This window comes from Pristis pectinata, chromosome 15 (genome assembly GCF_009764475.1).
Source record: "Pristis pectinata isolate sPriPec2 chromosome 15, sPriPec2.1.pri, whole genome shotgun sequence".
Lineage (NCBI taxonomy): Eukaryota > Metazoa > Chordata > Chondrichthyes > Rhinopristiformes > Pristidae > Pristis > Pristis pectinata.
Window position 1 is genome coordinate 47131879 of NC_067419.1, and position 16074 is coordinate 47147952.

At 40.1% G+C, this 16074-nt stretch overlaps 1 protein-coding gene across 7 annotated transcripts in view; it reads right to left on the bottom strand.

The window, feature by feature from the left end:
• Window positions 1–16074, bottom strand: part of ppp1r12a (protein phosphatase 1, regulatory subunit 12A) — a 145955-nt gene that overhangs the window by 67013 nt on the left and 62868 nt on the right. For all 7 annotated transcript variants that reach the window (XM_052030621.1, XM_052030625.1, XM_052030624.1 and 4 more), the window contains 6 exons: window positions 11112–11271; window positions 9682–9826; window positions 6677–6751; window positions 2960–3048; window positions 2651–2805; window positions 1877–2004 (listed from right to left, as the gene is read on the bottom strand). In XM_052030621.1, coding sequence (XP_051886581.1) covers window positions 1877–2004; window positions 2651–2805; window positions 2960–3048; window positions 6677–6751; window positions 9682–9826; window positions 11112–11271 — 752 coding nt within the window. The remainder of the gene's footprint in view (window positions 1–1876; window positions 2005–2650; window positions 2806–2959; window positions 3049–6676; window positions 6752–9681; window positions 9827–11111; window positions 11272–16074) is intronic.

Below are 16074 nucleotides of genomic sequence, written 5' to 3' on the forward strand. Positions count from 1 at the left end.
GTTTTAAAGGGGTTTTGAGAGGAAAGTTTTTTTATTACAAAAAGTGGTTGACACTCGGTGAAACCAAATGCAATCACTAGGTTTAAGAGACATTGAGATAGGCACTTAAATAGGCAAGGCACCAGAAGGTTACAGACCTTGTCTGGGCAAATGTGTAGATGGGCAAATAGGTTGGCATGGACATGATGGGCCAAAGGGCCTGTTTCTGTGGTGTACAACTCTATGTCCCTCTTACTCAGTGAGACATCAATCTGCAAAGCACAAATGTAAAACTGAATTGAACCATAACTGCTTTGTAACTGAGGGCCAATCTGTTTTAGAGACCTCTTCCTTTTACCTCAATTTGGGGGGGGGGGGGGGGGGGGGGGGGGGGGGGGGGGGCGGTGCAGTTCACTTCAAAACTTATCTACAGGTAATAGATGCACCAACAAAACAAATCAACTTCATTGATACTTATCATACTTTTAAAATCTTAAAATTTACATTTGCTCTGTGATAGAAAGATATTTCAATTTGACCAGGCACAGAAAAATGCCACCTGAATCTTTCTCTGGAGGCATAGTTGAAAAACATTAACAAGAGTTTGTTGGATAGGCATATGGAGGAATGTGAGATAGAGGGATATGCGGGAGGAAAGGGTTAGATAGTGTGAGGGTGGTTTGATGGAGCATGGTGGGCCGAAGGGCCTGTTTTGTGCTGTATGGTTATAGATATCAGCCTGTTGGCTCTGCACAAGAATACACTGGAGTAGCTCCACAACTCAATCCTAATGCACACCGTCCTTTTATGAAATGGAAGAATTCCTGCAGTTCAACATTTTCGACAAAGCAAAACTTCTGCACAGAATGTTACACCACTTGCCTTCAGTGGGGCCTCACCCCCAAAGCACATCTGTAACACAGTGCACCAGGTGGAGTCGAGTTTTACTGCAGCACACATTAGGATGCAGTATCCTTCTGAAGAAACTATTGGTGTACTTAACCTACAAAATAAATTCGCTCCTTACGTTGTTTTGGAAATTAACCTCCACTTGGAAAACTCACAGATACAATCAACTTCCTGCACAGGTTTACCCCTTCAAAGAAACTGACTGTTTGAATGCAGTTTGCTGCTCAACCATTAAAGCTGCCCTCGTTTTATTTGCCACTTGCTCCCTCTAAAATAATTTTGCTGATTCCAGCCACAGCTTCATCTACTTGCAGAAGCATGGCCACTTCCAGTGCAGAGCTCCTTGTTTGACTTAGTAGCAAAATCTTGAATAAGTCCATGATCCGAAGAAGAGATGGCTAACTGAGAGACAAGTGCATTTTCCTGCACAGTCTTCAGCTCATCAAAAGCCACATATAAAGAGCAATTTATTAAAGAATGCACCAACTCACTCTGAAGAACTAATGGAACATTTCAGGCCTCTGGTAAAGTCAAATCTTAAATAAAGTTTTCCTGATTTTCATTTGGTTAATAATGCATTCATTTCACATTCTCATTCCAAATATTTGTAACAAGTGCAATAAATACATTCAGATCACTTCAGGATTCCAACACTGTTTACTTCTTCGAGCCAATGCTCCACCCACAGGGGAGTGTAAAGGCACAGACCAACTTAATTATCAGGAGGTCCATATTCTTCCAAAGTAATAGTTATTTGCATACCAAACTCTTTAGGATAGGTCACAGGAAACTAGTTGTCCTCAACCTAGGTGGTGTCGTTTGCTGCACTTTGCAATTACCCAACTCTTAATTCACCATAGACAATAACTGTTGTTGAATTATCAGACATAGTAGGGATTTGAACATGATGCCCTCCGGTTCAGTGACCAATCTAAAGATATCAGGCTGTCCAAATTTAACACTTAAACCTGAATTTGTTTTCCTATACCTTTTTCACTGGCGATGTAGGAGTAACTTGACTTGTGGGTACAGTTGATGGGGTCACTGCTGCAGACTGTGCACTTCCATTATTCACACGGTTTACAATATTTACAGTTGCTGTAGGTTTGCCTTTTTCTGGAAGAAAAATCAACTCATTGAGAATTTACTGAACAAACCCATAGGAATGATTTACAAGTTTGCGGGAGAGCATCCTTAACAGGGAGAATTTTTTTTATAAGACATAACACTAAAATTAGCACTTCTGTTTAACTAATACCAACTGAAATCACAAACTGTAGCAAAAAACAAACATTAGAGGACCACAGGGGTTAGTTAATGGTCTCAGCTGCGGGAACTGGATGCAAACACAGCTTAAACTTCAAGTGCCGGCTGCTGTCTTTTACAGTCTGGTACGAACAATACCTGCAATCTCACTCCATTTTCCAACAGGCACTGACATTTTGCACAAAACTGCTGTTTAATGCGAATATTTAATACCATTAACTACCAGTTAATACGATTAGCAATGCAAGAGTAGGTGCAGAATCTGACTCTCCTAACTATGCTGTTCATGATCAGGGAGCCACTGCTGATGAGACGTGCTCAATGAAGAAAGTGGGTTCCTCTTCACCATTAACCCAGCTCACATTGAAAGTGCGCATAAAAAAATTCATCCAATTTTCATTGAAGAATATTAGACAATATTGCAAATTTTAAGATAATCATTTTAACCCATCAGCAAATTTATGGGGAACAACCCAAAAGATATTGGAGAGGTTACCTGTCTCTGCTTCTGACTCTGAGTCCTCCTCCTCCTCCTCTTCACTGGAACAACTAGAGTCGTCTTTCTTACCCTCCTCTTCCTCACCCGCTTTCTCCTGCTCCAGGGATTCTGTGTGACCTGTAATCTTCTGCTCATTCAGCAGGGTTTCTTTACTGTCAGATTAATTTCAATAAGGTTTAAACCAATTGAAATCTTAGCATCTCTTATAATCTTGTTCACGAGCAAAATCATGCAACTAAGTTTTATTTCCCAACTGATGCAACTTGGTCATTGCTAACTTGTGTAATGAATTTCACTTTTACTTACGTTTTGATGGGTTTTAATTGTTGATTGTTTTCCATTGTCGTGGTTGACTCGATCAATGGGGATTTGTTTGCTTGCTTTTCACTGATAAGCTTCAGGGGAAAAAAAATACTTTTTTTTAAAATTTAGCCAATGTTTTACAAATAGTGTTAAATAAATTTAAAGAAATGAAAGCCCAGTACACTTGTCATGCAGAGAATTAGGAAAAACATTACAATTATTTCTGAGCATCAGATGAAACAGGTGGCAGGGAAGGGTAGTCTGAGACTGCTAACAACAGGAAACATTAAATAGATTAAGCTTAATGTCACAACAAGCATGCAGTAATACTGATGCTCGGAAAAAAAAGTCATTTTGACTGAAGGGCTTTTGTTACTCCCAACCCATCCAGAGTGATCTGCAATAAGAGTTTAAGAGGAATGATAGAATTCAGAAGGCTGCAAGTTTACAAATATGGATCAATTGGAAAGTGGAACCAGATGTGTAATATGTTTTCTGGTAAAGTCACATGCCATCAAAACTGGTGTCTACCCTGAATGTCATTACTTTTTCCCATATCAGAAGCACAAATTGCTTCTGGGTTGGTAGGTTAATTGACCTCTGTAAAATGCCCCTGGTGTGCAGAATATGGAATGAGTTGATAAGAACATGGGATTCATGTAGGATTAGTGTAAATGGGTGCTTGACAGTGGATGCGGACTCAGTGGGCCAAAGGGCTTGTTTCCGCGCTTTATCTCTGACTCTGAACTGAAATGGAGGGGAGTAAAAATTGTTCTCCTGCCACTGGGAATCAATTACTTTGTGATTTTTTAAAAATTTTAAATAATGAATTGAACACTGCAGAACAATTAATTGTATTAGTAGTGCAGCAACGTTTCGAAGACAAAATGAGGGTGCTCATTGCTGGAATAGATCAGTTTATTCCTCAAGGAATACAAGGAGTTTTTTTTAAAGCAATAACACTTGTCAAAAGCAGTCTTCGTTGGAACCTAGAGTTCACTTTTTTCGTTACAGTATCACGTGACTCTAAACATTTCAAGAGCTCTGCTACCAAAGACGAAATGAATAAATTGCAACGAACACAGACAAGCCAACAACTCTCAAAGCAACTGCAGTTAAAACTCAGGTCAACTCAAGGAGCAACCAACTTGCTTCTGCTCTGATCTTCATGAAACAAGTGGAGTTGTGTGTAACTCTACGCAGAGACAAAACTACACTTCAAACAACAGACTATTTAACTCAAGGCTCATTGTGAAGCAATATCATATTCAGGAGAAGTTCCTACTTTTGGTAGAAGTCATAAGAGCATGAATGCAGAGCTAAAGGCAGGGAGGGATCAGTTTAGGTTTAACTGAAACATACAGTTCAAAGAATCAAAGCGATATAGCTTGGAAACAGGCCCTTCAACCCACTGAGGCTGCAACAGCCATCAAGCACCCATTTACCCTAACCCAACAGTAACCTCATTTTATTCTGCCCACCTCCCCATCAACTACCCCACCCTCAGATTCTACCACTCACCTATACACTATAGGCAATTCAGTGGGCAATTAACCCACCAACCCACATGTCTTCGTTATGTGGGAGGAAGCCCACAGGGAGACTGCACAATCTCCAAACACTTCGTGCCAGAGGTCAGGATCAAGCCTGGGTCCCTGAAGCTGAGGCCTCAGCTCTACCAACTGTGCCGCTGGAAAAGATTACTCACTGGAAGTGAAATTAGGCATTGGGATGATCCAACGATTGATATTTTGGAGATAAGAAAAATAACAGAACTTGGCAAAAATGTATCTGAAGGCCACAGGGGTCAAAGAACAAAAAACAAATGCATGGTTGCGAAGTCATGGGTTTGGTTCAGGACATTATGGTGGGGTGGGGTGGGGTGGGGGGGGAGGGAGAGAAAAACACAGAAGATTAGGGAGTAGTCACTGGGGGAGAGAGAGAATTCAAAAAAGCAGTTACTGAAGTGCAGAGAAAGATTAAGGGTTACGGCAAGCCAAGCTAAAATATGTGGGGATACTAAAGAGCAACTTTCTGATCATCATTTCTCATTGCAAATTTTAGCCAGTCTAGTGACATGGCAGGCTGGTCAAAAGAGAAACAAAGGGAGAATGGCAAATTAGATCCAAAACTGACTCAGAGGCAGGAAGCAAAACAAAAATAAAAAACCTACAGATACTGAAAATCTGAAAGAAAAACAAAATACTGGAAATACTCAGCAGTCTGACTGTCTGTGGGAAGAGAAACAGAGCTAGTGTTTCAGGGTGAAGACCCTTTGTCAGAGCTGGGAAAGAGATAGAAGCTTGTTAAGTTGCAGGGAGGGTGGGGGAGAGGGGATGTCTATGTTGGGATAAAGTTTCACCACATTTACAATGTACTTTAATAAGCACTCGAAGAGCTGAGACCTGAAGAGTTACAGATCAAGTACTGGAAGGCGTGATTAAGTCAATGTTGCATCTTTTTTTTTAACTAGTACAGACACAAAAGACCATGTGGCCTCCTCCAATATCATCAATGTTCAATGATTCTAGAGAAGGAAAAAAAGTGCTGCTTTGATTACTGACCACAAGGGTAAATGACCACTGGTGTAGGTGTGTGGTAGAATTGGGTGGAGTTGATGGGCATGGGTTACAGGGAAATAAGCAAGGTGGATGGTAGCTGTTCAAGAGCCAGCATTGACTTGATGGGCCAAATGGACTATTTGCTGTAAGAAAAATAGAAGTTTTGAGAAGTGTCAGGCACGGTAGTGAAGCAGTCAGCATAACGCCATTAAGGAGTTTGTGCGTTCTCCCCGTGTCTCAGGGTGCTCTAGTTTCCTCCCACGTTCCAAAGACGTACGGGTTAGGAAGTTGCGGGCACGCTATGTTGGTGCCGGAAGCGTGGCGACACTTGTGGGCTGCCCCCAGAACCCACTGCGCAAAAGATGCATTTCACTGTGTTTTGATATACATGTGACTAATAAAGATATATCTTATGAGGGAAGCCAAGGTCAAATAGTATGCAAAGAGTGAAGCACTTAATTTAATCTAAGCACACAGTTGGTGGAATTGGAAGGGCTGAAGCCAAGGGAAAGGAAGTACTGGCAGGAATGAAAACAGGATTCTTTTGCGGCATTTGATGGAAGAAATATTTACCTCTCTGAAGCAAATTTATGTCAATAGTGACAGAATAGAGGCACAAACTGGGTGCCTCAGGTAAACAATTGCTGATTCTGTGCCAGTGTCAGGCAATAATACAGACGCAGCAGTAACCGTCCAAATTTATGCTGCTGTGACATCAGTGGGTTTTCTTCTTTCACAAATTATGCACAACCAGACATTTCAAACTGAACTTAAAATAGATTTTATCTGGACATGCTTTAATACTTTCAGTGTTTAGTTGCACCTCAATAATATTTTGAGAAAACTATATTCACTGCTTTTGTTTCCTGAAAAAGCAGTGAATGGATCCAACAGGACAGCAACCCAACTCATTTCAACGCATTGATCATGCTCTGAATTATAACACTTGCGAGTTCTAATGGCATGCATTGTACAGATATGGCAATCAGTTTTAAGGTTAAGAGGTTTCTTCTTCATCTCTTGCTGTTCAGCTTGACAAAGCTTTAAAACCTACAAAGATGCTACATTCATAATAGAACACAAGTAAGGTAACGATTTAAAATTCCTCCCAAGAGGCAGTCAACAAGCTGAATGTTGCTTACAAATTACAGAAACTTACCAAATTCTGTTTTTTCTGCAACTCTTCCAGGTACCCAAGGATGTCTTCATCTGCTACATCAAATGCTGTCTGACCCTGTGGATAAAATTTATACATCTAAGAAGCAGTAAAGATCAAATAGCAGTTATGTTAATATACAATAACTAAACAGTTTGAGAGAATACACCTTGCAGCTTTCATAAGTACACTTGCTGAGCAACTCAGAGGCTCTGATTAGCACAGGGGATAAACAATGTTTTGTGAATAAACTAAGAATACCCAAAATACAAAACCAAGCCTCGAAATTTCTTGGCCTTGCCAACTAAGTCATATCCCAAGGATCACTGATAAGGCAACTTGAGATTCATGGCTACTTGATTGCCAAAAGCTCCAGTTGAAATCATAGCCTGTCTCCAGGTATTTCAAGTGCATCTTCAAACTGTGCGAAGCAAGCAACCCTCTTTATGCCACGACTCCCAAATAACTTGCTGCTGTCATCCAGGTTTCCAAATATGCACAACTCTAGATGAAAAATATTGAATCCCATGCTGTTGAATTCTACATCTGAACTCAAAGCAAATTTTAGCGTCCCATTAAATTGTGTCATCCAACACTCAAAGCCAGAGTGTGATTATCAAGATTGTAATTAGATGAAAGGCTTTTCTTGCTGAGAGTCTCTTGTTACAGTTTATAAACACAGCGTCAAGGAAAGACTCAGGATCAACAAAATAATGTGTAATGTGACTTAGTAGTCAGGCTTTAGAATGTACTTCAGGTGAAATCATGTAATTCAGGTGAAATCATGTAATTCAGGTGAAATGTACTTTGTGAAATATCAAACTTGAAAGAAAACAGTATCCATGGCATGAGTGTTTACAGGAGTATACTATGAGCTTGTGTGAACAGTTACTCAATGTCTTTAAAGGCTGAGCCAACCAAGAGAAGAACCACTCTCTGCTGCTACAGCACAGCCTCACGTTAACATAATGATCAGACAAATGTAGGTTTGTGACTAAATATGCCATAGTAGAGAAGGCACATTGCAGTTGTATAAAACTTTAGGCCATACTTAGAGTTCTGTGTGCAGTTCTCGTCACCTCATTAAAGGAAAGATGTTGAAGCTTTGGAGAGGGTGCCGAAGAGGTTTGGAGATTATCACCTATAAAGGAGAGGTTGGACAAACTTGGGATGTTTTCTCTGGAGTGTCAGAGGCTGAGGGGTAACCTGATACAAATTTATAAAATTACAAGAGGAATAGATGGGGCAGATAAAAGTCCTTTCCCCCAGGGTGGAAATGTCAAATACTACAGGGCAGAGCTTTTAAGGTGAGGGGGGGAAGTTTAAAAGGAGATTTAGGAGGCAATTTTGTTTTTGTTTTTGCAGAGAGAGTAGTTGGTGCCTGAAACGCATTGCCAGGGAAAGTGGTGGAAGCAGATACAGCAGCAACATTTAAGAGGCATTTAGAAAAGCACATGAACAGGCAGGGAATGGAGGGATATAGACCATGTGCAGGCAGGTGGGATTAGTTTATATTGATATCATGGTTGGCATAGACGTCATGGGGTGAAGCGCCTGTTCCTGTGCTGTCCTATCCACCAGGAATGTGCCAGGTAGAGAACTTGAGGGCCAAGTTACTTCCTTTGGCCCGACCTACAACAGGTCCACCACAATGCTCCATCTCCCCAAGCAATTGGACGTGAAGAAAGGTCAAGGGTTTCAAGTGTTGTCTGAAAAGTACTAAGCCATACTGAAGACGACTACATGTGAATTCATGTCAAGGGCTGACCGAGGGTTCCCATTTATCATTATTCTTTCCTCTTCCACAAGGACTCCATTCATCACCAACGGCCTTCAATGTCTCGCTGACCTCCACCATCATGGGCCACAACTTCCCAATGGCCACTTCAGCATCCCAGAGTCTGCCAATCATCCACAGAACACAATAGATAAGAGTTGTTACTTTCAGGAAAAGCAGGCAAGGTGGGAGGGGTGGAAAACAAACCCAAGCAAGATGCTGTGCAATCTCAGGGCTTTACAGTGTTATGCTTCTTAACCTTGGGATTAACACATAACCAAATACACAGTGGCAGCAAAGTCCAAGATTGGTTTAAAATAATTCATTCATTTTTGAAAACCTGGGCATTGCTGGCAATGCAAGTCCATTGCCACCTGAAACCGTCCTCAAACTGAGTGACTTGCTAGTCCATTTTGTTTTAGATTTCTTTATTAGTCACATGTACATCAAAACCCAGTGAAACGCATCTTTGCGTAGAATGTTCTGGGGGCAGCCCACAAGTGTCGCCAGAGTTCCAATACTCCAAAGGATTTACTAACACACCATTGCTGCAATTTAAAATGGAGAATCTGGATGCTTGAATGCCGATTTGGGGCAGGCACAGTAGTGTAGCGGTTAGCGTAACATTATTACAACGCCAGAGACCCGGGTTCAATTCCGGCCATTGTCTATAAGGAGTTTGTACATTCTCCCCATGTCTGTGGGTTTTCTCCAGGTGCTCCAGTTTCCTCCCATATTCCAAAGACATACGGGTTAGGAAGTTGTTGGCGCCAGAAGCGTGGCGACACTTGCGGGCTGCCCCCCAGAACACTATGCAAAAAGATGCATTTCACTGTGGTTCGATGTACATGTGACTAATAAAGATATTTTATCTTAATTTGTCAAGTGTTGAGATTCTGTACATCGTTGCATTTTCGGCCCATCCTGCAAGCTGGTGGTGGGTCAATTGCTTAATGTGATTAGCTTTACATCATGTCTTTCAGTGCACCATACATTATTAAACTGGAATGGTGCATCAGTACGACTGGGTAGGGACTCCGAGTCCTCTTCCCTGTCAAGTTTTGTCAAATGTGTCCCTCTCTGCTAATGTTGATATATCTGGTAGAGGTTAAAAAACACAAACTATTTTAACATTTAACAGAATTAAAACATATTAAACCCTGTAATTCTCTTCATTTGTATTATTTTAGAAAAGGACATTAACTATATCAAAATAAAACAGGTAACAAACCACTTTGTTGACCATCTCCATATCACAGAAGCTTTCTACGAGGATTCGGCAGGTTTCCTCTTTACCCCAGTGTGCTGCAGCATGAAGGGGGGTCCAGCCATCATAATCTTTGATATTTACATCATAACCTGCTTGGATGAGAAGCCTGTGGATAGGGAAAAAAGCAACAGAGAAAAAAATTCTTGATGCAAAGTTACATTCTCACTAGCTTAGGTTTTTGGAACACTAATACAGACGACCTCTGGGTTACTGGGCAATCCAAGTAAATAGTCCATATCACCATTTTCCATAACACAATCTGTGCATGCGTCAAGATATGCGAGTTGAAAACAAAAGTAAATTGTCTTTATTTATATTTTTCTACACATTCTATGAGAGCAAATTTTATTCCATTATTCAAATTTTTGGGTAGTGATTTGTGAATTCTGTAAGGGTGAATTTTCGTAACCCAAATGGCCATAGTACAGGGGTCACCTGTATAGATTTTTTAAGCAAAACGTTGTAAATATCAATTCAGCATGTCTCCCAATTCAGGCAAAATACTTTGACTCGGCCATACATCTCAATGGATGCCATACTTGATACACTTCAGACATACAAAGAATTTAGTGTTTACAAGCTACAAATAGGAAGACACTAAAGGATAAACCCCAAAGATCATGCTCATTCCACCGGACTCAAGTGAGTGTCATTAATCTGGAAAGAGTGAAAAAGATTTACGGGGATTTTGCCAGGACTCGAGGGACTGGGGTTATGGAAAGAATTTCAGGTTAGGACCTTATTTACTGGAGCGTGGGAGAATGAGGGGTGATTTTTCTCAGGGCCATGGAATCAAGAACTAGAGGGCGGAGATTTAAAGTGAGGGGAGAGATTTACGAGGAACCTGAAGGGCAAATTTTTCACCTGAAGGGTGGTCTGTATATGGAATGAGTTGCCAGAGGAAGTGTTTGAGGAAGGTACATTAATGTTTAAAAGACACTTGGACAGGTACATGGACAGGGAAGGTTTACAGGGATATGGGCCAAACTCTGGCAAATAGGATTAGCTTCAATGAGCATCTTGGTTGGCATTGACAAGTTGGGCTGAAGGGCCTGTTTCCATGCTGAATGACTGAGTGCTCAATTCTTTACAAATTAATTTTTCAGTTCATGTACATCCAGCAATGTGACTTCCTTAAACAGTTGAGCAATGCACAGCTGAATTATTGTGCTCCTGTTTTTAGCTTGCAGGGATCACCAAATATCCCATCTCCATCAAATATGCACAGCAAAATCAAATTTAAAAAATCATTAGTTGGACGAAAGTGATTCTACCATTTTACAATATTTATGCAATCGTTACCGAAGTATAACCTGCAACAGATGTTAAAGAACCTTTTTACTATTCCAATCCATTAGATTATAAATAAAAATGAAGTATTATATACATACTTTAAGACTTCGGAGTAGCCTTTAGCTGCAGCTACGTGAAGAGCTGTTCCCCCAGATTTTGGATGCCTGGTGTCATTAATTTGCCCACTATTTAACCACTGCCTGGCGTCACGAAGCATTATTCGTTCTTCTTCTTTCCGAGCTGCCTCTATATCCACACCTAAACAAAAGTGGTTCAAAGATCAAGTCAAAAAAAGACAGTTTTCCCCACTGATTTCATTGGTACATAAAACATCAGTACATTTTTTTTTAAAAAAAAGGCCGAAAGAACTCAGCAAGTCAAGCAGCATCTGTGAAAGGAAAAAAGCCTATTTCAAAAATAACTACTATTCATAAATATATACAAGAAATACAAAACAGCACATGGCTTTCTTCACATTCATACGGTCTAGACATTCATAGTGTCATTAAGTTAATACATTCAATGCAAAAAAACAATAGTGCCACTCCTGTGACCTCTGAGCAAGATACCCTTCAAGTGTTTGCAGACTGTTCATTCCAGAGGGTTGCAAATGATCAGTGGATTCTCCAACTTTCAAGCAAATTGCTCACTCAATTCCCATTATCCCCTTTCATCCCATTTCTTTGCAAAGTCTTGCTAATGGTCAGTACTCCATAATCACCTAATCTATCTTAACCCATCTCCATGGACTTTTGTCCTGCACCTCACTTCTCTCTCTAGCAATGCTTTTAAAATTGTAAACCCTACACTTTCTCCCAGTTCCAAGGACGGGTCACTGATCCTATTTATGTCACAGATTGCAAAGGGTCTTAACACTAAGCAAACACTAAACAAGCAGGTACATTTTCGTTGCAATGGTTGAGGAATACACAATAGCAAGTATATGGTATTTCCAAGTTATCTCACCTGTTGTCTCCTTCATGTCCTCTCATCACCAACTTCCACATTCACATCATCATTCATCCATCTTGTCTCATTGCAACCGCAAATGAAACCCACATCCTTGATTTTGTTGTCTTCGGAGTCAGGCTATTCTGGTGTTTTTTTGGCCAGCCTCCCATCTTCACCCTCCACTAATTTCCACCAATGTACAATCCTGCTGCCAATATCCCAATTCAAACGATTCCACTCTACTTATGTGCTTGCTGGCCTATATTGGCTTCCCTCCCTGCTGTACAATACCTTGACTTAAAAATTTTGTCATAGAGTTACACAAGACAGATATTTTGGGCCACCATGTCTGTGTAAACTATCAAGTACCCAAGTCCATAGACTTTCAAACAGAAGCAATTCAAGGTGCTTGTCTAAATATTTCTTAAAATGTCATGAAAATACTTGCCTCTACCATCTATTCAGGCAGTGCAGTTTCAATTCCAACCATCCTCTGTGTCCTCCCTCAGTTCACCTCTAAACCCATTATCCCAAACTTATGGTTATAAGACACCTCTGCTTTGGGTAAAAAGCTTCCTACTCTACTCCTGTATAGATCAAACAGATCCATCCTCAGCCTCCTTTGCTCCAAAGAAAACAAACCCAGCCTATCTGGTTTCTCCTCATAATTGATCTGCTTCATCCTAGTCAACATCCTGGTGAATCTCCTTTGCACCCTCTGCAGTTTAATCACATCCTCACTATTTGGTGACCAGAACTGCACAAAATACTGCAGCTGTGGCCTAACCAATATTTTATAAACTTGTACCATAACTTATTTCTCTGCTCTTTTCCTGTGCCTCAGCTAATGAAAACTAATATTCCAAATGCCTTCTTCACTGCCTCATCTGCCATCTTCAGGAAACTTTGGACATAAACCAAGGTCCCCCTGTTCCTCAATACTCCCAGGAGTCCTATTGTCTTTGTCCTATCCTTAGTAGTCCTCCCAAAATGCATCGCCTTGTGCTTATCACGATCAAATTCCATCTGTCATTGTTCTGCCCACATTACCAACTTATCAATATTATCCTTAGCATATGACTATCGAGTTGAATCAAATTGGCCAGTCTCTTGCCAAGATCTCTTCATGGCCTCATCTTTCTGTATCCCTGCAGCATTCCCCAGTTGTAACCCTCTATAGAATCTACATTCTTTAAGATTGTGACTACTTGCACATTGCAGATTTCATTGGCTTCAGACTGCTACCTATGCCTTCAGCCACCTGGATCCCAACCTCGGGTTCTTTCCTAGACTTCTCTACCTTGCTCACTTGTCCGAATCATCCATTAAGCTTCCTTAGCAACACAAAAAACACTGGAGGAAATGGACAGATGACGTTTCAGGTCGATAGCCTTCATCTGAACAGTTAGCTGTACAGATGAAGGGTTTCGAGCTGAAATGTTGACTGTCCATTTCCTCCCATACATGCTGCCTGACCCACTTTTCCTCCAGCTTTTTGTGTGTTGTTCCAGATTCCATCATCTGCAGTCTCGTGTCTCCATTAACCTTCCTTGATGCTTTCGTTTTTGGTCATCTTTATGGCATTTTTAAACTTAGTGTTAATTTTTATCCAAATATGCTGCTGTGAGCCAATTGCACTTTGTCCTGCTCAACACAAGGTTTACATCATTATCTTAACTCCCACAATTTACACATATTACAAGGCATACATAAATTCAAATTGAGTTTCTGCTGATATCCCAATCCAACATAAAAGAATAGCAGCTTGTTAATTCAACATTTCCTCAAAAAGGCACTATAGTCAGCCTAAGTGAGACTTGAATTCATGATTCAACTGCCTCCACTGAGACAAACACAATACCAGAAACACATCAGAATAAATTAAATTTGCAAATTTTAATTAACCTGGTGCACATGGGCAAAACAAAGAAATGCACGAGATGTCAACATCAGCAGAAAAACATTGCATTCCTGATGCAAAGTACACCAGAATTGGACAAAAAGGTCCATACAACAATGAAGTGCCCTGCTCTTTCCCCATGTAGACAAAGTTATTGGATAATGCTGCCTAAGAATATAGATCAAATTAATGGTACGTCTCTAGTTCCTAAAAGAATACTGTTATATAGTTAACAAATCAATATTGAGACACACCAGTCTGTTTATAAATTCTGGCTCAGCACTTTATCTGAAATAGACACAACAGCTGTCCATTCAATAATTGTGTCAACTCCACAAAATGGTGAAGGTTATCAAATAAACAATGTTCTCTTACTTGAAAGTTAGCCAGTTAGTGTTTTTTGCTCTGACAGCTGGTCTTTAAACCTGCTAATCATGTTTTGATGAGATTACAGAAACATTTTCAATATTATAACTGCAACTTAAAACTGTTTTAATATCATTTAACTCCTTCGAATATAATACTCATCACCGTAACCATCTCCGCAGCAAAGATGGATGCAACAATCTTTAATTAAAAAATTAAAACCAGGGCTCATGGGAAGTCAACTTTAAAAAACTCCACACCACCATGTATTAGGCAAATGATTCTGCAACTGGTCGCTGGTTCTCCATTAAGGACCAGGAGTGACTACTGGACCCCTCCAATGCCTCATGCATATTCATATGGATGCAGAAGAAGAATACAAAACAATCGAGTTTGCAATGCCAAACTTTGTATCAGCCAGAAACCTGCAAAGGGAATTAAACATACGGCTTTCTGGATTAAATTATTAATGATAAATGTCAGTTTCATCTTGTATTGATCAACACGAACCACTTCCATCGTTAATAATCTGAATTCCTTCATGTATACACTAAAGTCACAAAAAAATTGAACTTGATCTTTCACTTTTTCTTAGCATTACTGTCACGAGTTCAATTAATGAAGACACATTTTAAAGCTAACAGACTATATGAAGTATTTAATCGTATTGTCACTGACAAAACTGGCTGTCACTACTCCCTTGGTTTTCCTAAATGACTTCATAATTTTCAAATATTTCACAGAAATAATAATTCCACAGCATGACTGACCCATCCAAGATTAATTTCTTGCCTGGTCAAACAGATACTTGTTTCCCATAGTCTAAGTAGTTTTGGAATATATACAGAATGTAGCAAGGAGTAATTGGGAGAGTGAATCAGAGACAAGGAGTAAATGGACAGTGAATCAGAGACAAGGAGTAAATGGACAGTGAATCAGAGACAAGGAGTAAATGGACAGTGAATCAGAGACAAGGAGTAAATGGACAGTGAATCAGAGACAAGGAGTAAATGGACAGTGAATCAGAGACAAGGAGTAAATGGACAGTGAATCAGAGACAAGGAGTAAATGGACAGTGAATCAGAGGGAGTAGTAGGCAAAATATGGGGAATAATGAAATGGCTAAAACTAAAAGATATCATGCAAAAGAATACCAGAAGTTATGCTGAACCCAAAGTCTAATGAAGTTGAATTTAAAGAAAATCACCATCAGGCCCGACATCATTTGCTATGGAATCTATTATTAATTTGGAAAATTATAATATTTCACAGAGTTATCATGGCTTTTATGAATATAGCAAAAGGCTACCAATACAATCCAAAATCTTAATGAGAAAATCCATCAAGAGCAGCAGCTAAAGCTGAGATATTAGAGATACGGGATACTATAAAGTCATTCTCATAGTATCATCCTTGGGTCAGTGACATGACTTTCAGCAATGTCACAAAGTTGCAAATCCACGGTCACACCAGAGACATGAGCACATAACCAAAGCTGACAAAACAGAGCAGTACTAAAGTGTGCACTATCTGGGGCAACAAAGATATTAAACCAAGATCACCAGCTTGCTGCAGTGAATGTTAAGAATCTTTTCTCAGTGGAATTTTCCAAGCAGTCTAGCCTCCTATATCTGTCAACCAACATCACTTAACTTTTATCTTTCTCATTTCAGTTTGGTTGCCACATTCCTGATGTCACAACTGTGATTACATTGCCCGTCAAGTTCTCTAGTTCAAACCACACTCTGAAAAGGCAACTCTTCTTTGTCTAATTTCCATCTGCAAGAAAGGCACCATTACTTATCGTGAAAACTATAGGGAGTCTCCAACTGGACATTCTTTGT